Source organism: Physcomitrium patens, chromosome 8 (assembly GCF_059467195.1).
Source record: "Physcomitrium patens ecotype Gransden chromosome 8, ASM5946719v1, whole genome shotgun sequence".
Taxonomy (NCBI): domain Eukaryota; kingdom Viridiplantae; phylum Streptophyta; class Bryopsida; order Funariales; family Funariaceae; genus Physcomitrium; species Physcomitrium patens.
This window is the reverse complement of record NC_143417.1, coordinates 7800226-7822732: the sequence shown is the minus strand read 5'-3', so window position 1 is coordinate 7822732 and position 22507 is coordinate 7800226. Positions and strand designations below refer to the sequence as shown.

Sequence of the window (22507 nt, the reverse complement as noted above, 5' to 3'; positions counted from 1 at the left end):
AATTCCGGATCTAAGTAAGGGTTCAACAAATGAGCAACCATGCAGAATGTGAAGCGAACCAGCCCAAAATGAACTGGTGCGGTGCCACTCGTTACAACAGCAACCCATAACAGTCTTATGCTACGTCAGCCCAATGTACCCTTCCACGTCTGAGGAATGAATACAATTATAAATTTATTTGTTTGTTTATTTATTTATATGTGCCACGTCGGCGTGACGAATGTGCTTGGAAAGAATTGGATGGCTCATGGAATGTGCGTTTTGGTGCTGGGAGTGTTTTGAATGTGTGCATGGTTGTCGAAATGCAACGCCGCTGTGTACTCATCCCGCTCACTCCAATTGACCTGCAATCTGTTTGTAGATTCATCCCCTCAACACGATTGTATTGCTGTTTTTTTATTTATTTTTATTTTCTTTTTCAGACGATTCCGACGATACCTGGAACATTGATGGTGGTTCAGTGACGGTGAGAGGAAAATTTCATTCTAAATGCAGTGAAATGGTGTGTTTGTCGATTTGGGCCTGAGATTGAGGAGCGGACTTGTATGACATAGTTACCCAGGAGCTTGGATTTGTGGGTTTTCACCATGGCATGGGGATAGCTGGGTGATGTAGCGGAATTTCAATGGTGGAGATGAGTGATACTACCTGAACTGGAGAGGTTGGGGTCTCATCAGAGAGCATCGACAACGGGAGCAATGAGGGGCAATGTGGTGACCGAGGTTGGTTTTCTGCTTTCGATGGGTTTCACTTCATGGAATTTGACTGTATTTCGATGGGCTTGGCAATGACAACAGGATTGAGACGTTGAGTACGGGATACTTTGCAAATTGTTTTCGGTTAGTGCACGCAATGCAGTGTCGACTTGAACGCATGCGTTAAATCGAAGGCTCGACATTTCTATGGGAATAGCTGTCTTGAGGTTTAGTACACGTAGAGCTTCCCTAGATGTGGTGATGCACCGAGGAGGTCTAGGGAGTAAATTAGGGTTTCGATTATAGAATAGCTTCTTTAGTAGAGGCAGAGCACAAAATCGCCATGTCGGTGTTCTATGAAATGGGTGGGATATTGGTATTTGTTTGTCTATCTAGAGTGCAGTGTGTTTTTAAACCTTGGCAGATGGCGCTTAATGGAGCAGTCACGAATCATCTGGGTTTGCGATTGCGATTATTATTATTCTTACTGTTGTTGTTGTTGAAAGCTTCACTGTCGATACTTGAGACCACGATGCTGCAGTTAACGGTTGAATAATACTCGTCGACAAGCATCAGAATGTGCTCACCAGCCAACATTTGCGTTAAATTTAGTCCTCTGAATATATTTCCTGAAGTCTCCCCTCTACTTTGTGATCCTGCATTCTTGCACGATTGAGCCTGTTCTCTTCTTATGACAGTCCCCAAACTTAGTGTGCTGGTATGTGTTAAGTAAATCGTATAGGAGCTGACTGACGACGCTTTCTTGACTGCTCGTCTGAGTTGGAAATATTCTTAAAGAACCATGCCTTAAATGTATGTCAGCTTGATTTCACCAAAGCGTGGGTTGTCTTCTTTGCAGGCTAGTCTGAGCACCCGTGCGAACCAGTGGTGGGCAGCTGTGCCTTGTGTAACTGCAGGAGTGGTGTTTTTGTGCACTGCTATATACGTGATCTGCTTACTATTCGGATATGACAGCTTTATCCAAGTCTGCCTTCTACCAAAATATATAGTTGATAGAGTACAAGGTATTGTCTTGTCCTTTTGCGGTGAATTTTGTTGTTCGACCATGCCTTTTCCTAGTCTTGCGCGTTTTTATTTACGCACCAAGCAGATTCAGTAAGTCTCTTTTCATTTACCTCTCTAATTTGCACCATCTCTAATCGGCCTGGTTGTGTTCCCGTCTTAGATATAAGCGTACATCCCTTATATTGTCGCTTTCCACGGATTTGATTGCAACTTGATGTTAGAAGAATTTCTTATACCATTGTCTTGGGTGATGCAGTGTACAGGCCTTACACCTCTATCGTTTTCCATGCATCGATATTGCATCTCGTGTTCAATATGCTAGCACTAGCCCCTATTGGTAGTGGCCTAGAGCGCATATTGGGTTCAGTCCGTTACCTCCACGTTCTCTTTATTATGGCCACCAGCAATGCGCTTATCGAGGTTGTCATCGCATACCTGGCTGCGTATAATCCTGTTCACCCTTATCCTGGCTTGATGTACGAGTGTGGCATAGGTTTCTCGGGTGTCATCTTTTCAATGATAGTTATGGAAACCAGCTTGAATCCTGTTCAAACTCGAAGGTATGTTCCTCGTTTATTTGCGAATCCTTTGCAACGTTGAAATTTAGGGTGGAAGATATAACGTGGTGGTCTGGCCTTTCTTTTTATGTTTTCGCGGATAGTAAGATCTGCACTCCTGAAGGTTCAGGCTATCGTCCTTGCCATAGGGTCTGTTGGTTTTTGGCATTTTGAAGTTGTGAGTATGAAGATGAATTTAACCTTGCTGTGCTGCCCACTCAATTAACAATTAATACGTCAATTCAAATTGACTCGTAGATTTGACGGCGACAACCCCGAGTTGTAAAGTACTTGAAAACATACTTGCTTGTTAACTCTTAATTCGTTTCTGAATACACGGGTATGGCACATAAATTAGATATGATTTCGCATCTCTCATGTAACTTCTGTTGTGTGGTATGTGGTTCTTGAGTGCAGTGTATTTGGCTTTTTCTCAGTTCCAGCAAAATGGTAAGTGTTCCATATGCTTGGAAGTAGAAACGGGAAAAATAGTTGCTTCAACCCTACTGCACGGTTTCCTCTCCTACGAATGTTCATTATCATCTTAGTCTAACCCTCTCAAGGTTACTTTTAAAAATCTTACATGTTTTATTTGGGTAGGTCATTTTGAATCTGAAATCAGGTGTTTTGTTTTGTGTGTTATATTTCTACGCGGCCAGGTATCCTTGGGCTCTTTTGGTGCTATTTCAATTGCTGATGCCAAGGGCGTCCCTGCTTGGCCACCTTGCTGGCATTCTCTCTGGTTTTGCTTGTAAGTGCCTCCATTCGTGCCTCTAGGTTGTTGTAAGTGCTACAGTGATGCATGGGTCAGTCAATTCATTGGTTTCATTCACATTACTCTCGCTAATGAAGTTAGACATCAGTCTCGGCATCTTTATTCCTTAATTATTAACGATGGTCAGATGTTAAGAACAGCCAACCCGAATTGATTGTATGGGTGAATGTTGAATAAAGTCATTATTTTACTTTTATGCCTCGGACCTTGTGTTGCGATTCATTCTGACGAATTGCGATTGAGGAATGATTTTCTGTATGATTGTTTTCAGATACATACGGTCTCTTCAATTGTGGTATGCTGAGTTCCAGCAAGTATGCAGCTGTTGAAGGATTACCTTGTCTTGTGAGTTTCCTACTATCTCTTCATGATGATGTATGCTTTTTGTTTTCAGAATTGATTTAGGGGTATGCTATAAACTATTTCATCCCGTTATTGGTCTTGTTGATTTGTTTATATATAGAGGAATGATATTTTCCATCAGTGGCATGCTCATTATTATGAGGCAAGTTATGTACGCTCATTTTGGTCGTTCCCTTAAGCGCAAACCGAATTGTTTCAGGCACCTCTTGTTAGGAGACCTGGATTCATTGTTGGAGGCAGTGGTGGCACAGCTCCATCGTCACTTCCTTCCTTTCCTATGCCCGGGTAAGGTTGCCATTCTCAATGAGAGTATCTATCAAAATCAACATTAATACTAGTTTTTCGTGCAGACAAGATTATGCTTATGCAGTTTAGAGGCAAATTCACTTGAATGATTTTCTGGTAAGCGTCAAGAGTGAAATTTTTTACAGGCTTTTTGAGCTGAGTTGTTCTAACCACAAAAACGTATATTACACAGAGATACCCTGTCGTCGCTTATTAAAGATAATTTGATGACTCTTACACCATTCGTTAACCTTCCTTACCGCCTATGGTTTGCTGCATAATGGCTGTAGGAGCAACAGCGTTTCTTCTTTTCGGGCGGTGATGAACAGAATACAAGGCTGGTTGCCTCAAGCAAGGCAAGATTCCACAACAGCAGATGAGGTACACGTGCATTTCACATAGTAGCACTGTATGGTTGTTCTTTGCTAATCTTTTTGCTGTTGCATTTGATATATCCAGAAGTAGGTTGAGATTCTGGTATTGTCTTTTCCTAAAACTATCTGGTAGGAGTGGAGTGTCTCTTACAGAGTTTCAGTTTCTCAGTACTACCATCGAAACATTTTTATTACCTCACATCAGTTCTGTTGAGTTAATGTGATTCACAGACTAGCACTCCTATGGCTGATATGGCACATATCTCGACTGTATGTGATTACAATTTTTTGCTTCTGTATAATAATTTCATTATAAACTATTTATATTTATGCTTCTAACACGATACATTATCATCTTGTTAGATTTCAAGAGTACAACTTGATGTGTGATGGACATTTACCTGCGATGCAGAGATTTCCTGGTCGCGGACAGGTGTTAGGAAGCTCGGTTTCAACTCCTGCTCAAGTGAGATCACCGGTACTATCAGGAGGTCGGAGGCCCAAACCTAGTAGCAATCAGACAGACTTGCATGCAAGGCTCTTGGATCCAGGCCCTGCTGTGTCTTCACCTGAAATGCAGCAGAACCTTTCTACCACACCGCCTCACAATAGGTTGATAATGCAGCGATTTTGCCGTGTTATCCTCCAAATGTTTGATTCTCTTTCTACAAAGACATTATTACTAGAAATACGACCGATTCCTGCTTTAATCATGAGTCTGTTGCTCAACATGCTCATTAATCACCGTGTTAACTTCTGGATTGAATTGGCTCATGTGGACTGTCAATATAGTCCTTGATTATTGTTAAAGTCGGCGACAAGTCCTCATCATGGTTATTTACAATCATGCAGCTGATGGAACCGATTTGGTGCCTTGCAGGGGGAATCTTCAACAATCAATGAATACAGTCGACAATCACGTGAGTATATCAAACACTGGGCCCCTATGACATTAAGTTTGCCAAGATGTCTTCGAAGTTGGATTTCTTCTGTGTTCTGTGTTATGTGTTAGTTTGCCTATTCGAGAAAATCAATACTTATTGCTGTTGTGTCAACGATTTGTACCTTGTTTCTGATGAAACTCGTAGTGAGTATGTCACAGCGTCTGCACAAATTCGTTGTCTTCTACCTTATTTCTATTGTGTTGCCATTGTTTTTAGAGACCTCGCTTTTCATCTTCAATTCTCTCTTTCCACATAGTTAAGACAGGAAAGGGTTTATTGACGCAGGAATCTAAGGTGGATGACAATGCGGTAGCGAGCCTTGTGGCCATGGGGTTTGATAAGGTCATACACTTTTCTTTATTCAGAACTTAAACATCCAAAGCAATCCGTAAATTTGTGACCTTTTTTCAGGAGCTGTTTAGATGAGCCCTAATCTTAGAAAGTTTCTTTTGTAGTAGATCTTGATGTGAGCATGAAAATTATCTGTGTGAGTCAGCTTCTCATGGGATGTGTTTTCATTTGTGGATGCAGACAGTATCATCAAATGCGTTGATTGCTACCCAGGGGGACGTTGCTATGGCAGTTGATCTAATAAGCTCTCAAGACTGAGTTACCAACAGGTGTCATATAACTTGATATTACTTCATGTGATAGTGTTGTCGATTGAGAGGTTCTGCTCACGAATTGCAATGCATATATTCCACTTTCGTTATGTACATATCACATGTAGTAAAATAATCTGCATGAATTGTGATACTTTGGCGGTAAATTCTCGGTTTACGAACAATGTCGTGCTTGTTTTGATATCTCACTTCCTATCCAGATGCTCGTCGGTTTGGTTTTCTTCGCATATCATCCCAGACTTTTTGAGTTGTCATCGTTAATTATCTTCATCATAGAAGGAATCTTACGATGAGCTCTAAGTACTATCTTTACGATCAGCTCATTAAATCTTGAACCTATTTGCATGTTAATATTCACTTTGCCACTTTAATCTCCTACAAATGCCAGTCTCGTTGTACGAAATGCGAATGTTTCTGATATGGTGCAGTGTTGTACCACCAAGTTCCTGTGTGCATTCAAAATCAGTTAGATATGAGCTTTCTTGTGACAAGGTTTCTAACTGACACTGCTTGGAGTCATTTGGTGACGTTTTTATCATGGTATGATAAAGAATCTGTACAGAGGAAGGGTTACTGATCTAAATGAACATGTATTTCATCTTTTTCTAACGATATCAATTTGAGAATATTCTTGCAGCAGATAGTAGATTGATTCCCTGCAGAAGACTGCGTCGCTCTCGTAAGATCATGTATCCCATCATTCAAAATCACATGTATCCCAAAATACAACAGCGATTTCGAAACAAAAGCTGTAGGACAGTCATTTCCTCTCCTGACAGAATGGAGGGCGTAATGTTCGCTATCAATTATATACCTTACATTGATAGTCATGGTAATAATGCGCTTTTGTATGACATAATATCTAATTTCTACATATTTCTTTTCCTGACTATTACTCTTGTTACATGAAAGAGATGTGTCTTTTTGATATGATATTGACTACATGCTAGTAAACCATTGATAATAACATATGGTGTGTAACTAACACTCCTATTAGTGCATTAGTTAATTGGGTAGACGAATTGCATCTAGTGTGTACGTTTCAGTCAGTTAAAGTGGAGGTTAATGTTAAATCAATTTAGGATTGCTTCTCATTCGTTTTTATGTTTTTTCTTTTCCAAATTTTTTGGGGCATATGGTAGTTGTGTGTAGTTTTTATTATTTGGCATTCAACACCAAATCTATTGAAATTTGAATGCCAACAACGCACATTATGTTTTGCTATTTGTATTTTTTATAATGATAGTGAAGATAAAATAACAACTTTTTTTAATGATTGAATAAATATATAGCTTAAGATTTATTTATTTTGATGTATGTAATTAATACCTTTGTTGTAGTGTTCATTTTTATATCCATACTTTTAATCATTTTATTATATTAGGTATAATGTGGATTAAGCTTTAAATCTTTAAATTCAAAGTATTAGTTGTCATGTTTACATTTTTCTAATTGTTTGTTGTTGTGTTTTTTTCAATATTGGTGCTTAACTATAGATTTTTATTGAATTTAACTTTGATTTCTTGTGCTTATTTACTACAAAATTTGCTTCTCATGACATTGACATGAATCATATTATTGCTGCTTCTAGTTGTTGTTATTCTTGAATATCATTGCATTTGTCTTTAGTATTAGATATAAAACTATTTTTGATTTTAGTAGAGTCCATTATTTTAGCAATACATGTGTTTATTTTTGTAAAAGTATTTGGCATTCAAATTTCAATTGTTGTTAGTTTTGACATAATTTTTTTTTATTGTTACTATTTATTATAATCTAATTTCACAAAATCTTAGTATATTTCTAAATACTTGTAAATTTAAATAGATTTTTAAATATATCTATAACAACATTTAAATAATGTTATACTTCTATTTGTGCAAAAAGATTCTTTGAATCTAACAAATGAAGTTTTGAACATTTAAAATTTGGTTATTTGTGACTATTGCTTCTTAGATTTGTACAAGTAAAAATATGGTTTATGCCATGGTCTTTTGATGTAGATAAAATTTAAAAGTAAGTATTGTATTTTTTTAATTTTATAGATTTTTATATCTATGATCTTATTTGTCATTCTAAAATTCCTATTTGCTATTTTTTTTATGGTGATTGCTTTAAGATAAAATTATTATGTTCAATTATACACTTTAATTTAACTATTAATCTTAGATTTTCCATTAAATTTCTTAATCCGTGTATTGTTCTTGATGTTTTATATGTAACTAGTTTATTAAGATCAAAAATTCAGTTTGCTTTCATAATGTGTTTTTAATATTGATATTGCTTTAATCTATGTTTTGTTGTTAAAATTGTATCTCAAAATTGATGTTACCTTCTACTTTGCCTTTTGGATATCCAATCATCTTTTGAAGTTACTTTTTTGGAATTAAATTTTAACTTTCATGTAAAGTTATATTTATGTGATAATAGATTCTAAAATAAGTTTTAAATTTTTTTTACATGGATGTAATAAAAATTATGTATAATTATATGAAAAAACACTATAATACTATTATATTGTTGAAAAAGGAAAATTGAAACAAATTAAGTAAGTCTTGTGACACCAAATAAATCTTAAAATTATACTTATTCATTTATTTGTAATACCATCTATTTAATATATATATATATATATATATATATATATATATATATATATATATAAATCTTTGTTTTTAATTTTAATATTTTTTTTATGGAATCCAAATTTTAAGATGTATTATTGTTATTCAATCATTATTCTTTGCTCTCACAACTTACAAGAAAAATACAAATTTGTATTATATTAAATATATATAATATATGTTTAATTTTCTTATTGAAACACAACCAAGATATTTAATTGAAAATTTATTGAATGTAAAGTAGTATTGTACTCTGTAAGCTTTTGTGACCACTTGGCATTCACAGCATTGTGAACATAGTTTTTATTAAAGAGAATTTACAGGAAGCAATACACGTATGAGTGAATGCAGTGCACACAATTTGGTGAGTTTTGTAACCTCCTTGTGTGCAGAATTAGTTTTGAACTTGACCGGTCATTGTTCTAATCGGTTTATTAGTTTGTGTCGTCCATCGATTTGTCGATCTTTGACAGATCTGAGACAAAAAGGATCATAAGGCCTTGGAAAAGACTCTTCTGTGAGTGTAGCTTTTACCATTCTGGTTGATTTCGTATTTCTCAGCATGAGCCCATGTAGCATATTCTAGTTTTCTCTAAAACTAACATGCTATACTCTAAACAGAAGATAGACAATCATTGAGGATGCGGGTACTAACGAAATGTGGGCGGAAGATACAAAATCAATTTGAAAAGATTTATTAACTTTCAGCTGTTCACTTCGACAACTTCACATGCTCCAAGTACAATTAGTAGAAAAAGGATTACCATGCCTAGTCACAAGACGTCTATCCTGCAGTGCCTTGAGATTTAAGTCACTGCAGGAAATCCAGATTTACAGCAAAGAATTTTTCAGACCTGTCAATGTACACCAACTTCACTCCATTAGCACTACAATGGATCCTGATGGTAGAATCTAATTAACCCCCTGCCATGTCTGCAGGATGAGGAGCTCCCTCCTTCACTGCTTCTTGCTGACTTCGTACTCTCTCTCCATCAGCATCACCTTCTGACATTGGTTTGGATCCCTGAAAACGCCCAATCCCGATAATATTCAATTTAGAGCTACACAATCTCTTATTCTGTTCTCCAGGACATTCCATTCATGTGAACAAGGACCGTCAGATGGGGTGATTTGTGGACACTTCCATTAATGAAGCATTCACTTAACATTTGACTGCTTGTGAAGCACATTTCATCATTCTCTAGCATATAACATGACGACAGGCCCACGCAGAAATTATTAAGAACAAGAAGACCGGAGTGACCTAAGTTGCAATCGAAGGTTTCAAGGAGGAAATACAAGAGTCAAGGCTTAAGGGACGATTTGTACCTGCCCGAACTTCATTCGCTCTTCCCGCTTACTATTGATGAAATCGTCGGTACTTTTCTGGTCTTCCGAATGTGAGTCTGATTTTTTGGACGCAGTGCCAGGCCTTTGGTCTCCTGGACTAACTCCACGCTCTGTGGTCTTCTCATCAATGGGCGGTTCACCTGCTCCCCAGTTTGACGTGGAGCTATCCTCCGGTCGCTCACTTGCTAATCCACGTTTTACCTGAAGAATTATAATATGTCGACCATTAGCTATCAAGTTTTTACCCTACCGTCAGGCAAAAACTTATAAATCAACAGCAATTACGTTCAGAACTGCAAAAATGTAACCAAAGTCAAAGAAATGAATATGCAGGTATATTAATATAAAACGAAAAAGAAGTACATGACCATAATTTCACCATCCTATGTATTAGCATCGTTACAAAAATGCATCAATGATGGAGTATGCAAGAAGGATATTTCACACAAGATAATCATTTACAAAGCGTTGCTATCGCTAAAAGGACACTAATCCTTTGACAGGGAACAGAAAAATGAGAGAATCACCAAATCGTAAGCTCTAAAGGAGGTTTGCTTTATCCCCTCAAAGCAAATATGAGACATAATCAGCAATCAAAGTCCATTGACTACCGATCTCTCATCCCAATCTCAAGCGAAAAATTCTAAAAGTTTTTGGAACTCAGTTTACCCTGCATTCACTCACCACAGTAACGGGAGCGCCGCGCAAGTGTACTGGACGATATAGCGCAAGGGCAGCACGACGCCACAGCTCGTGAGACGACATTTCAGCGAACGACACTCTCTCGCACACTTCTCAAGGACTCCGTAACAGAGAGATGATGAATATATCTGAAGTGCAGCAACAGATCTGCAATGCCGAATGCGGCACCGATCTTACAAATGACTTGGTGATGTTGAGCGATGGGATATGGAACTTGGCCATCGGGGTTGGAGTTCAAGAGGACCAGGAGAAGGAAGAGGACGAGAGAACACGTGTCGTAGGAAAGGAAGAGATGCACTTGTAAGGAGCCAAGAGAACCTTGCGACAGTGGTGCCACCACACCAGAGTGAGAGCCTGCATGCATGAGAGTCACCTTGCCCTATGTCCCCCCAAAAAAGCAGAAAGTTGAAAAGAAAAAGAAGGACGGAAGAAGACAACACGTCCGCAAATCCGCAAAACATGGAGACCCACACTAAGTTAACTATTCACAATCCCAAGAAGACGCTTGTCGAAGTTTGAGAACTTCGAAGACGCAACTCAACGACAAGAGAGGCATATGTTGTCTGATAGTGACTAAAATCCTTTATTCTGCCCTCGACTTGCTATCATCTTTCGCTAGAGGTCTATGCATTGCACTGTACGCTCGTACATTTCGAATGTTCCCGCTCATTTTTATTCCAGCATTGGGATGATGTTGATGACGATCTCCCCAAAACATGTTGAAGGATGGTGTAGAATCTTCATCTTCTTTGAGTATATGAGCCATTCCTTTAGCTGACTACAATCTATTTTCCATATCTGTGTCATGAAGTATAATGCGTGACCATCGAATCTTTCGAGCTAGAGCAATGTTTTGGGGTTGGAAATGAGCAATTTCCTCAGGGGTAGTGACGATGTTTCTCTTGTCAGGAGAGGTGGGTTTTGAGATAGAATAGAATTGGTGAACGTGAATATTTTTGTTGGATTTGGGAGAAGAGCCTTGTGGGAGGTTTGAGTTTGTGAAAGGGTACGAAGATTGGAGGGGCGAGCGAGTGAGGAGCGATGAAGAGGACTGGCGGAGGGGTGACGTCCTCCGTGGTAGTTCTGGACAATGGAGCAGGATACTGTAAGGCAGGTATGGCGGGGCAATCAGAGCCTACAGCAGTGGTGCCTAATTGTATGGCGCGGCCACGCTCGGCGAAGAAATGGCTCATCGCGGACCAGCTGTTGGAGTGTGACGACATTCAGAGTATTGCCATCAAGAGGCCGATCGACAGGGGTTATATGATCAGCCCGGAAATCGAACGCGAAATATGGGACCGCGTTTTTAAGGTCCACCTTAAGGTTGGTCCATTGTTTGTTCGTAGTTGTTGCCGATGATTTTCAAAGATTTAGGGTTTTAGGAGATGGTCAAAGGCATTGGGTTTTGTGGGGCATACATGACTGTGGTTGACGCCCCCGCCGATGACGTAATTTGCAGGTTAATCCTACGGAGTGTGGGTTGATGCTTGTTGAACCTTTGTTCACCTTGTCGTCAATTCAAAAGGCGACAGATGAGCTTGTGTTTGAAGATTTTGGGTTTCAATCGTTTTGTATATCGAATTCGGCTGTCTCTGCGCATGCGTACCAAGCACAGAAAGCGCCGACGAGCATCCTTGCCAGGGGAAGGACTAGCTTAGTCGTGGACTCGGGATTTTCTTTCACGCATACCGTGCCCGTGTTCCAGAATAAAGCTGTGACGACTGCGGCGAAGCGTATTAATCTAGGAGGCAAAGCTCTCACAAATTATCTTAAGGAGTTGGTGTCGTACCGGGCATGGAATGTAATGGACGAGACATATACCATGGAGGACGTGAAGGAAAAACTGTGTTTTGTCTCTTTGGACATTGAACGTGATCTCAACATTGCTCGGTGGAACTTCTCGCCTTGATTTGTTTAGCTCCATTGTTTTCAGTCTTTAAATTCCTTCTGGAATTTTAATTGCTAAGAGATCATTTGCTCATGTGGTATCCATTATGCATGTTTTGGCGAGGCTTTGGTCATGATTCATTGTTATCGATACAATAGTAGTGGACAATGTCTTCATCGGTCTTCAGGGTGAAAGGCAAATCGAACGCTCTGCGGCGCGAGTATGTACTGCCGGATGGCGTCAAACATAAGCGTGGTTTTGTGAAGGAACTTGAACCCCTGTCTGATGACAAGGTAGATGTTCCTTAAACTTTAGTTCTCTAAATCCTTTATTTATCCTTCTTTCTTTGTTAAGAATAGATAAGTTTTCCCAGAGTCTCTAGTGTTTCTAGACATTGTATGATGAAACGTGGATGTTTTCTTAGTCAAGAATAGCACTTAACAGAGAATGGGTTTGTCATATAGCACCTGACCTGGAGTTGCTAGGTTGTAAATGTTAGCGACGAAGATGACGATGATGATCATCATATGGACGAGGATCAAGGTGAGGAGGGTAGAAGGCACCGGGTACAGCGTAAACAAGCACCACCTCAAATCAAGCAAGAAGATCAGGTATTATCTGCCTCCTTGTGCAGAAAAATTGCGGGAGTTTTTTGTCAATGTTGCCAAGATTTAGCAACTGTCTCCCGCTTTACTTCGCAGGTGTGAGGTATGTCGCTATTGTTTGGTGCGATGTTACGATGTTTGATTTTTTAACCACTGCCTTAAACGCTTGCAGCAAGAGATTACTTTAACAAATGAGCGCTTTCTGGTCCCGGAGATGCTATTTCACCCTGCTGACCTTGGTAAGTTTATTTGAATACTGGTCCTTTAGAGTTGCAAGAAGTGAATTTGTGTTTGCGGCTCTTAGTTCTGGTTAGCTTGTTGATTTTGACCTTTTATTTGCGAGCAGCCATCCAGAGCTTAACCTGCCATGTTTGTAGGGATGAATGAGGCGGGACTGGCAGAGTGCATCGTTCGAGCAATCAATGCTTGTGAACCTGAACTTCATGCTCTCCTTTATCAGAGGTATGTTCTATCATGGTTATGAGTGCATTGTCTTTAGCATATTTCATGAAGGTGTTTGTGCTCTGCTAGCAAGCGAAGTATCATTCAAGCTGTGTTATGGTGTGCGTTTTTCTACTGAAGAATCAAATGTCTTGTTTTCATTTTCTGGGTCGCTTCGTGAGAAGATGCATCTTCTTCAGAGAGATTATGTGAACACTGTATTTTGTGATACCAATGGTCAATGTATTAGCATCTGATGGTGTGCAGTGTGCTGCTAACGGGTGGGAATACTTTGTTACCTGGTTTCAAGAACCGTTTGTAAGCCTCTTTCCACGTCTTTATTATCTTCTTTTCGTTCGATAACATTCAAGAAAGTCCCTATTACATTTTTGCGAAGCCAGCGTCGTCCTTATTGCTTTTCATCTAATCGCCCTGCTCCTAAACGTAGTACTAAAGAAGTTTATAGATCTTTTAATTCTATAAACCAGTGTTTATCTCGTGTTTGAATCATCTAGGAGAAATGTCTTTTATCTATCAATGAGGTGTTCATGACATGTGAGCTGCAGAGATGGTTTGTCTTTATAACTTATTGGGCAACCTATCAAATTGTCGTTTGGTTCTTTGACAATCGTTTTTAAAGCAAACTGCAGAGAGCATGAGCTTCGTCCTCTGGTAACTGACGATTTCAATATCAACATTGAGATCGTGGACTGGTACGGTTTTGTATTTCTTTCCTTTATTGAAGAACTGTTACATCGTAATGTGTGAAATGATAAAATTTCAGCTGCAGTTCCAACTTTTTGCTGCCGACTCGTTCTTTCTGTTAACGTTATACCAAACATGCTGTGAGGTTTATCGTGTTCTGCATTTCATCCATGAAATATGTAACCCATGTGTCTTTTGTGGATGTCACTTGTTGGTGACACATATAACGCTCTCTCTCTCTCTTTGGGTCTTGTAATTCATGATTACCACTTACGGGTTTAGAGAGTTAGGATTCATGTTGTCAAGTGACCGCAAACAAGATCTACGATATGTCGAATGATCCATTATCGAGTCGATTGTTATTGCGTATCACCTACTGTAGTTGCTGTTTTAGTACCTTAGTAGTCTGTAACCAACATTTGAAGGTAGTTGTGTATATTGGTTTTGTGTAGTCCAATTTTAGCAGCTTGGAAGGGTGCGTCTCTTATGGCAGCTAGACCCGAGTTTCACACCTGGGCTGTGACCAAGGCCGAGTACGAAGAGGATGGTACTCTGCGATGTCGACAAAGGTTTGTTTCAGCTGATTGGTCTCTTTTTAAACAATCACCATAATGTTAAAAGATAGAAGGTGGCATGTTTAGGGGTTTTAAAGGCTTGCTCGTGATGCTGGTGCGCATTGCTTTCGTCTGGTACAGGTTTCAGAAGTGATGGCTGATTTTTAACTCCACAATTGTTTACACTGATGCTGAGAAAAGAATCTACGTGTTCAAATTGGTGAAGTATTTGAGGTAACTCCTTTACGGAAGGTAAACTTCTGTGCTATCAGTGAGGCTCATGGGCATATTTTGGTACATAGTTTGACTTTACCCAAAATAACTGCAGTGTAGTAAGTCTTACCATGTTTACAATGTATTTATTGCCTTGTCGACTGTTTTTATTGGATCTTTTTCATAATTGAATAGATTATGAATTTTATGATTACTTTGTTTGTGGTAGGGGCGCTTTATATTTACAAGAGTATCTTTGAAAGATCATGGTTTAAAATCTCTATTAAGGTTTCCCTTTTGGTGAAGAAAAAATCTCTTTTGAAATACTTGGCTTTTGGATATAGAAGAAAGTGAGAAGAGGTCATGAAGTGGACCAAATTATTTTTTATTACAAGTTTAATTATATCAGCATGTATTTTGTTTCAAAAAATTATGAGAAGTTTCAAAAAACTTGATTTATTTTACTTTTTTAATGATAATTTAAAGTAATTTTTGACATGTTTTTTTTTTAAAAAATAAAATCATTTCTTTGAAATGGGTCGAATAAAAATTCTAGGAGATTACACTACTTTTATTATGCAAGAAAAAAGTGTATTTTACTTCACCTTTTTTTCTTGAAATATTGGAAATTCATTTTTGTACTAAGACAAAAAATGAATTTGTAAAGAAGCTTGATCTTCACTAATCAAATCATTTAAGAGTTAAGATTTCTCATAATGTTCTTTAAATAAAAAGTGTTTTTTACTTTTCTATGACATAGTAGTAAGTTTTAAAAGTTCATGATATAGAAAAATTATTACATGATACACAATTAATGTAGAAGACGTCAAAGACATGAATCTAAATAAAATTCAAAAGACTATATGGTAATGAAATAAAGACACTAAAGAAAATTTTGAACAAAATAATAATTAAACTAAATTGAAATGGAGGACGATTTGACAATGTAGATGTTTCATTTGATGAATTGTCATGTCTAACTTTTTTATTGAAAACATGTAATTATTACAAATAATGATGACAAATTTTGTTCATCTCTATAAATGTTAATAACAAATTGATAAATAGAGTAACAATCCATATGTACCAATCACTCTTTGAACGTATCCAAAACAAGTGCAGTAAAGGATTATCACGAAATTGTGAAATTCTCCTCCATTTCAATTTGGAACCAATCTTAATATTTAGAGCCCATACACCTTTACTAGTTAATACGATATATTCCCAGTATTTTTAGTTTCACTTTAAATTAAGATAGTAACCCTGATTATTTCGTGAATGTGTTCATCCAAAACCTCAAGGATAATATTAGTAGTATTCAGGATTGAAAACTTGCAAGACAAATACCACTGCTTCACCCAAATATTGGGGAGAGTCAATGTCTGTCTTCCACACGATGAACTTCAGTTGAACAAGCTTGAGGACTATTCTAGATACAAATCATTCTATTAACCTCATCCTATACAAGGCAATATATGTCCATCAATATTCTTCAGACAGATTCTCCACCAACACGAAGCTAGTTAACATCTATCGTTGACACAGGCTCAGGCAAGTTACAAGATCTACATCCACTCAAAAGTATTTTCACTAAAATATCTAAAACATATTTGCAAATACTGCTATGTTAAAAGGAGAGGGCAGTCTTTAAGACGCTAGGTTCCTAACATAGTTTGCAAGAGTCTTCCAGACACCTACAAGCAGCACGTTACTAGAATCCACTATCAAAATCCAATAACCTAACCACGTCATACATGGCGCAACTCATGCTCGCCATGAGCGAAATTGCAAAGACGCCCGTCATTGCACCCACCAGGGCGCAAATAATACCTGCACAGCTTTGTCTTGTACAGCCTGTTGGCGAAGGGTATCTGGTGAGGTACTGTAGGCTCCAATCCCAACCCATCAAACATTCGATTAACCCCATGCAGTTCCCCAACCAGCTCAAAACCTCGAAAAGGGTTTCCGACATCAGTCATAACCCAGTCATAATCCACGTCGTCAAATTCTTCTTCGTCATCGTAGCCAAAAAAGTCGTCAACCAGCATGTTGTCATCGTCGCCATCATCTCCGAAAAACAAATCGTCTTCAGACTCGTCATCTGACTCCCGAGGTGTGCGAATAATATTCCTTTCGTCCCAGAGCTTGCATTGACATTGTTGTTTCTTGTTTTTCCATTCTGTGCCGCATGTATAACAAAACTCATATCCACACCTAAATCATTCATTCGTTTCAGTTAGTCCTACAAACGACCCCAGAAGAACTTATCCTGACCAGAGTTGAAAGACATACAGAAATGATGAGGAAATCCTCTTCCAATGAAGATGCGCATTCAACCCGAACTCTGAGCTCAAAAGTGTAAACGCCATGAACTAACTTGGTAAGTAGGTAATAATTATGCTAAAAATCGGAAGAAAACAGGTCCGCGAGAAAGGCGTGCAGCAACACTAATTAGTTCTGATTGTAGTGAAAGAACAAGATATAACATCAAACAAGCTTATATCTGCCAAACTATTAAATCACTCTGGAAGAGTAACAAAGTCCTTAATCCAGGAAAAGAAATATTTTGATGCAGCAGATCGTTTCAGTGTATACTCACCGGCACGTCATGTGGTAACAACCTTCAGCAAGCTCAATCATGCGTCTGCATTTTTTGCATCGTTGCCATTTCTGATTTTGAGCCAATTTGTAGAGATTGCTTTCTTCAGCATCTCGAAGATCGGGAGGGAGGTTTTGATATTCCTGACAAGATCGGTTCTTATGCCAAGGAACTCGACACTCTAAACAGAAGCTTCGTCTACATTCAGCGCATGCTACTTTCTGATACGTTGACAGTTTGTTGGGTGCAACTGACGTGCTCTGCACATAAAACCCCAAAAATGAAGACATCGTACGTGATCGAGAGAAATATGCAAGTGATACATGCGATGAAAACGACACACGATTGCAGTAAGTCACATATATTACATTTGAGGATGAGGTGATACAGCAATGTAATACCTGTCCTGGAGGATCCAAGCCACCCTTATCCATCAAAGCAGAGCAATTTGTGTACGGGCAGTAAACTCGATCCCCTTCGGGAACTCTTGCTTCTGTAAGTCGCTTTGTCAGTATGTTGAACACCTCCACTGTAAGATACTGTTTGCATTCTTCAGGATATTCAAGTTCCTCCGAGCAACCTGACTGAGATTCATTCAAATGAAAGAACCGTCAGTTTGACCTGATGGAAATGGCATTTTATATATGCCTCTGAGCATCTGCAGCACTCTTCATAGATATGAATGTAATGATCGGAAGATCAGGAATGAAACAATGGATATTTTGACATTTTTAAAGAAGAGTCTCAACACATCTAAGTACCAAGATCTTGTCTAAAATTTTATATATATATATATATATACACTTCTCAAACATAACTAATTGAGAAGTTTAGTGTCGTAAAAAGATAGGAAGGTTGTGTTTCCCCCAAAAAAGAAATCACCTTCGTACGGGTGACTGTAAAAACGTTACCTCCGGACAACGAATTGGAACCTGGCTGGCTTGAACTTGAACCTCGGCATGTCGTCGCAAGCATGCATCACAAAATTCGTGCAGACATTTCTTCACAGTCGCCATCTCTGATGGTAATTTGTCTTCAAGACAAATGAGACAATTTTCCTTGCTTTCCCTGCAGCAGAGAAACACATCCGTTTAACTGGCCAAAAATACACGTAAGTCATTCTGTATACTATTCATGAAAGTTGTTCCAAGCTGAATCAACATACTAAAAATTCTAGGATCATTCCAGATAGAATAACCAAATAAAATTGGCCTTCACAGTCAAACATGTACAAATTAGTCAACTCTAGATACCAAGTATCACATAAGGCTTACTATTCGATAGTGACAGAGAACAACCGAGTCCAGGACAAACGTACCGTCTGGAGTTTGATGAATAAGCTGAAGTTGAAGCATGCGATGTCACATTTGGGTGGAACACCCCATCAAATGCTCCTGCAGTAGAAGCGCCGGAGTATGATGAAGATGCGTCACCAATCAAATGATTTGTGATAGCAGCCTGCGCTAACTGAGTAACAAAATTATTATAAGAGCCTTTCGGCCAAGATCGTATCCCAAAGCTTGAGAAGTTCTGCATTGCGTCCTGAACTTGGTATAACAGCATCCACTGGTTGGTCTGCTTGGGTTTCCAAAATCCATTCACCTGCTCAACCGCACCAGAGCATAATTTATACTTGTATTAGAGCTATTATTCCATATATCAGTACAAAGAATAATATCAACAATCGTACAGCAAGTGGTTGGTTAAATGCCAGAACGTAAGAGGTACCGTAAGCAGTTATAGTAACTATGAGAGGTTAAGCTACTACAATTATCAGTTACTACCCACCAAGCAGAAATAATGAAGATGAACAATGAGATCCAGGAAGTAAAAAGTCCTGTCCGGTGGATGTATGAATATAGCCACTAAAATTCATACAGATCTCCAAAGTAAAAAATAGGCCTAGAAATACAAAAATAAACAAAGCCTCCCTTTAACTTTCCAGGCACGTCACGGTGTGTAAATGTAGATAAACAACTAGACGTCTTGACCGTCAAGAAAACCAAGAACCTCAGTCCAGCCCATACTTCCTGTACCCGATATACAACTTCGCATGCGGTTTACTCACGATCCATTTTCCATTTTACCTCAATTTTGCTGAGCTTTCGAGCGCAGTGAAGATCTGTGAAAAGACTCATTGGAATCTCGATGTTCACGCACTAATGGAGATGGATTCAGAATTACATATCCACAATAAAACGCTGTATGCTGCTCGAACAGAATTCGCAGAGAACAAGCAATAGAGCCAAACAAGCTAACTCCATGATGAGGGGTAATGTTCGTTGAAGATCGCAAAACAGGAGGTTTCTCCCCAAATCCTCCGCTAAAATAACCTATTTTGCGCGAAACTTAAAACGTGCCAATGAACATATCCTACAGCGTGCATAAATTCGCTACGTGTTCGGGTGAGAGAGTCTGTAAAGATTGAAACCCGATTCATGAACCCTAACCTAGATCGACATAACAGTTGACAACTTAAAAAGTCAAAGAATTATATTTAGTCATCCCCTTAGAGCCTGATTAACCTTCTGTTCCAGGCGCAGATACCCTCACAAACCCTCTGAACTCACAAAAATAGATAACAAACATCACAAGATATTCTTTGCTAAATATGTGCACAAAAGGACAGCAGGTAAACAAGAAACTGAACAAAATTCCCGCAAATCTGTTGAATTCCAATCAAGCATGACTCAATCAGCTATCTGACCTGTTCGCTGACCACTCTAGAGGACACGAAAACATTGAGAAACCGCAATCCGAGCCTCTCAGCAACCTCCATAGCATCGAGCACGCCTCCATACTCCGCCACATGCCAACTCATACCTATTCCGACATACTTGCTCTCCCGCCACAAAACGCTGTCGTTCCTGGTGATTAAAGCACCAATCCCAACATGCCCCTCTGGTGTCTTCACCGCTCGCACCTCAATGTCGTGCTCTTGCTCACAATCCACAACTGATCCATCATCAACCTCTTCCTCCTCCTCCTCTTCTACTCTCTCACCACCAACTTCGTTTACTTCTTCCTCTTCCACCACCGCCTCTATTCCCCCTATACGGGCCTCTACCACTCCCACCTCCACCGGGTTGTCATGAATTGTCTCCTCTTCCCTCATCATGCCCGCGATCGACGCAGCCATGACTTCCTCCAGCTGCAACTGATACACGTACTCCAAGTCCCATATGCCCCCTTCCATGCCGTGGTGAGGGTCATCCCAGGGCTCCGCCTGACTCGTGCGCGTCGCCGAAGCCATGGCTACATCCCACCCCGCGTCTCCTTCTCTCTCTCTCTCTCTCGGTGCACAGACAGAGAGAGACAACAACAGCACCTACTTCTTCATCGATTTCAAGCACCCCCGCCACCGAACGAAATCAAACTATGACGAAATCAGCCCCATGACCACGAACGAAAAACAGCCCAGATCTCCCACTTCTGGGACGCTCCGTCCGGGGACTCGACGATCACGCTTCGCGACCCCTCGGAGATGGTCCACGAAATGGGGAGCTTCGTCGTCAGGATGCTGATGGGGCGACGGACGACGTCCCCTCGTCGGTTGACATCCCCGACAGACGTTTCCCCAGTTAGCGTTTGGCGTTCCCGAGTTCGCAGTTTCTGGTGATGTTTATAGTTGGCGATTTGAACGAGTCTGCTGCGGGGGGTTTCGAATTCTGCGGCGTGGGTCGAACGTGCTCTGTCGGAACCCGGTTGGATCTGTGCCTTCCTTCCGTTCATCACTCTCCACCGTTCCCTGCCCCAACACTCGTCCTACTCTCGTTCGAACTTCTCGCTTCCTCAGACGCTTTTGCAGCTTCGTCTGCTGGATGGATGTCTCTGTGCACCGAAGTCACCCGAACGTCCAACGAACGAACGAGAGTAGAGAAATCGTGATTAACCACTCAATTTAAGTAATTAATCTTCTTCGGGAAGTATGTCTTTGGATGATATTTTGATGAAATAATGCACATCTTGAATTTTGGTGGATACCACGTTTCTTCATTCACACACACACACACACCAGGAGGAATTCATCTGGAGTGCCTTCTGGGACTTGAACTCATTAAAAACTTTACAAAAAATCTGAAGTTATAAAATAGAGCGAGAAGAGTTTAATGGATGTTTGGAGTTCAAGTACTAGAGTCTAAAAAGAGAAACATGTAATTCATGTATTTATATTTGATCAAGCCCCAGATATTTTTCTATTTCAAGTGATATATATATATATATATATGTATATACACTAATAAAGCATAGTTGTACTGATTTAGAATATAAATTTAATTTTAACCCACAATCTCAAGTAGGTAGGTTCATGTGAATAGGATATCGTGGAAAATACATCATGTTGAATTGTACGTATTAAAAAATTTTGAATAATTGAAAAATTGTGTTGAAGGAATCTGCTACTAGCAAATTAAAACCTACGAAGCAACTGGAAAAAATGAATCAAATATTTCTTTCACAATCTCAGACATCTTGGATGAAATTGAAGGATGTGCGCATTTATTACCACATTAAGAAAAACATTAAATAAACTCTTACACAAGCTCGTTTATCCCAACAAATGGTTCTGCTACAATATTGAGAAAGTAAATTGTGAAAAAATAAGATAATCCTCACCCTGTTGTGGATTTAAGTTCTGAAAAGGTCAAACGACAGTTCCAGGATATAAATAACTTTAATTATTCGCGGATGCACATGAAAAAACTCACAAGAAAATAAAGAATCGCACCTTTTTTAAAAAGCAACAATAAAGTGAATATATATATATATATATATATAAAATTAGATGGCTTCACAGGGACATCACAAAACAGGCCAAAGTTTACACAGTGAACGTAATTTTGAGCAAACAATTGAAAAAATTAACACTGAAAGCATCATCAACATTTTCATATCGTTTTAGTGCGGTTCTTATACCAAGGTTCGGACAATTTTTTCTAACTTTTTCGTCTATAACTTTTTTAGTTCCATGTTTTTACCAACAAAATTAGACATTTCTACAACCGTATGAAAGCTTTTGATATTTTTTTATTGAAAATTTGCATTTAATTCATGCTCCAGTAAATCTTTGATGGTGCCTCCTTTTAAATTTTTATTCTAATTTCTTGTCTACTTTCTACTTAAGCGGTCATTTCTTAAATTGTTGAAAAATCATTGCTTTGTGCTATACTGCAATACATGCAA

The 22507-nt window shown here is 39.0% G+C and overlaps 4 protein-coding genes across 13 annotated transcripts; 2 read left to right on the top strand and 2 right to left on the bottom strand.

The window, feature by feature from the left end:
* The first annotated feature begins 263 nt into the window (after nt 1-263).
* On the top strand, nt 264-5788 carry LOC112286023 (rhomboid-like protein 15). 7 transcript variants are annotated; one of them, XM_024527517.2, is made up of 14 exons: nt 324-466; nt 603-722; nt 1555-1720; nt 1978-2281; nt 2696-2728; nt 2938-3029; nt 3325-3398; nt 3616-3701; nt 3992-4082; nt 4307-4345; nt 4488-4687; nt 4956-4995; nt 5305-5361; nt 5551-5788. In XM_024527517.2, the coding sequence occupies exons 2-14, from the start codon at nt 699-701 to the stop codon at nt 5626-5628; spliced, it is 1284 nt and encodes a 427-aa protein (XP_024383285.1). In that variant the 5' UTR covers nt 324-466; nt 603-698; the 3' UTR covers nt 5629-5788. The 7 variants fall into 7 exon arrangements, 6 of the variants coding, with proteins under 6 accessions (XP_090108556.1, XP_024383284.1, XP_090108558.1 ...); XR_002970909.3 differs by having other exon boundaries at nt 264-722; nt 4488-4566; XM_090252430.1 differs by having other exon boundaries at nt 264-722; nt 4001-4082.
* Nucleotides 5789-8938: 3150 nt separating this feature from the next.
* On the bottom strand, nt 8939-10876 carry LOC112285453 (uncharacterized). The gene is made up of 3 exons (XM_024526303.2): nt 10301-10876; nt 9596-9817; nt 8939-9290 (listed from the first exon to the last, which is right to left on the bottom strand). Exons 1-3 carry the CDS (start codon nt 10379-10381, stop codon nt 9183-9185), a joined length of 411 nt encoding a protein of 136 aa, XP_024382071.1. The 5' UTR covers nt 10382-10876; the 3' UTR covers nt 8939-9182.
* LOC112285451 (actin-related protein 6) lies at nt 10839-15183 on the top strand. Of its 4 annotated transcripts, none has more exons than XR_002970687.3 (11): nt 10839-11641; nt 11778-12208; nt 12394-12499; nt 12692-12817; nt 12984-13050; nt 13189-13273; nt 13520-13570; nt 13903-13965; nt 14410-14526; nt 14653-14745; nt 14954-15183. XR_002970687.3 is itself a non-coding variant. In XM_024526301.3 (10 exons), the coding sequence occupies exons 1-10, from the start codon at nt 11360-11362 to the stop codon at nt 14663-14665; spliced, it is 1341 nt and encodes a 446-aa protein (XP_024382069.1). In that variant the 5' UTR covers nt 10839-11359; the 3' UTR covers nt 14666-14938. The 4 variants fall into 4 exon arrangements, 1 of the variants encoding a protein (XP_024382069.1); XR_002970688.3 differs by having other exon boundaries at nt 14653-14763; XM_024526301.3 differs by lacking the exon at nt 14954-15183 and having other exon boundaries at nt 14653-14938.
* A 968-nt stretch (nt 15184-16151) lies between these two features.
* Nucleotides 16152-20656, bottom strand: LOC112285450 (uncharacterized). Its single transcript, XM_024526300.3, has 6 exons — nt 20031-20656; nt 18642-18925; nt 18235-18391; nt 17725-17907; nt 17324-17583; nt 16152-16938 (listed from the first exon to the last, which is right to left on the bottom strand). The coding sequence occupies exons 1-6, from the start codon at nt 20574-20576 to the stop codon at nt 16473-16475; spliced, it is 1896 nt and encodes a 631-aa protein (XP_024382068.1). The 5' UTR covers nt 20577-20656; the 3' UTR covers nt 16152-16472.
* Nucleotides 20657-22507: the final 1851 nt, after the last annotated feature.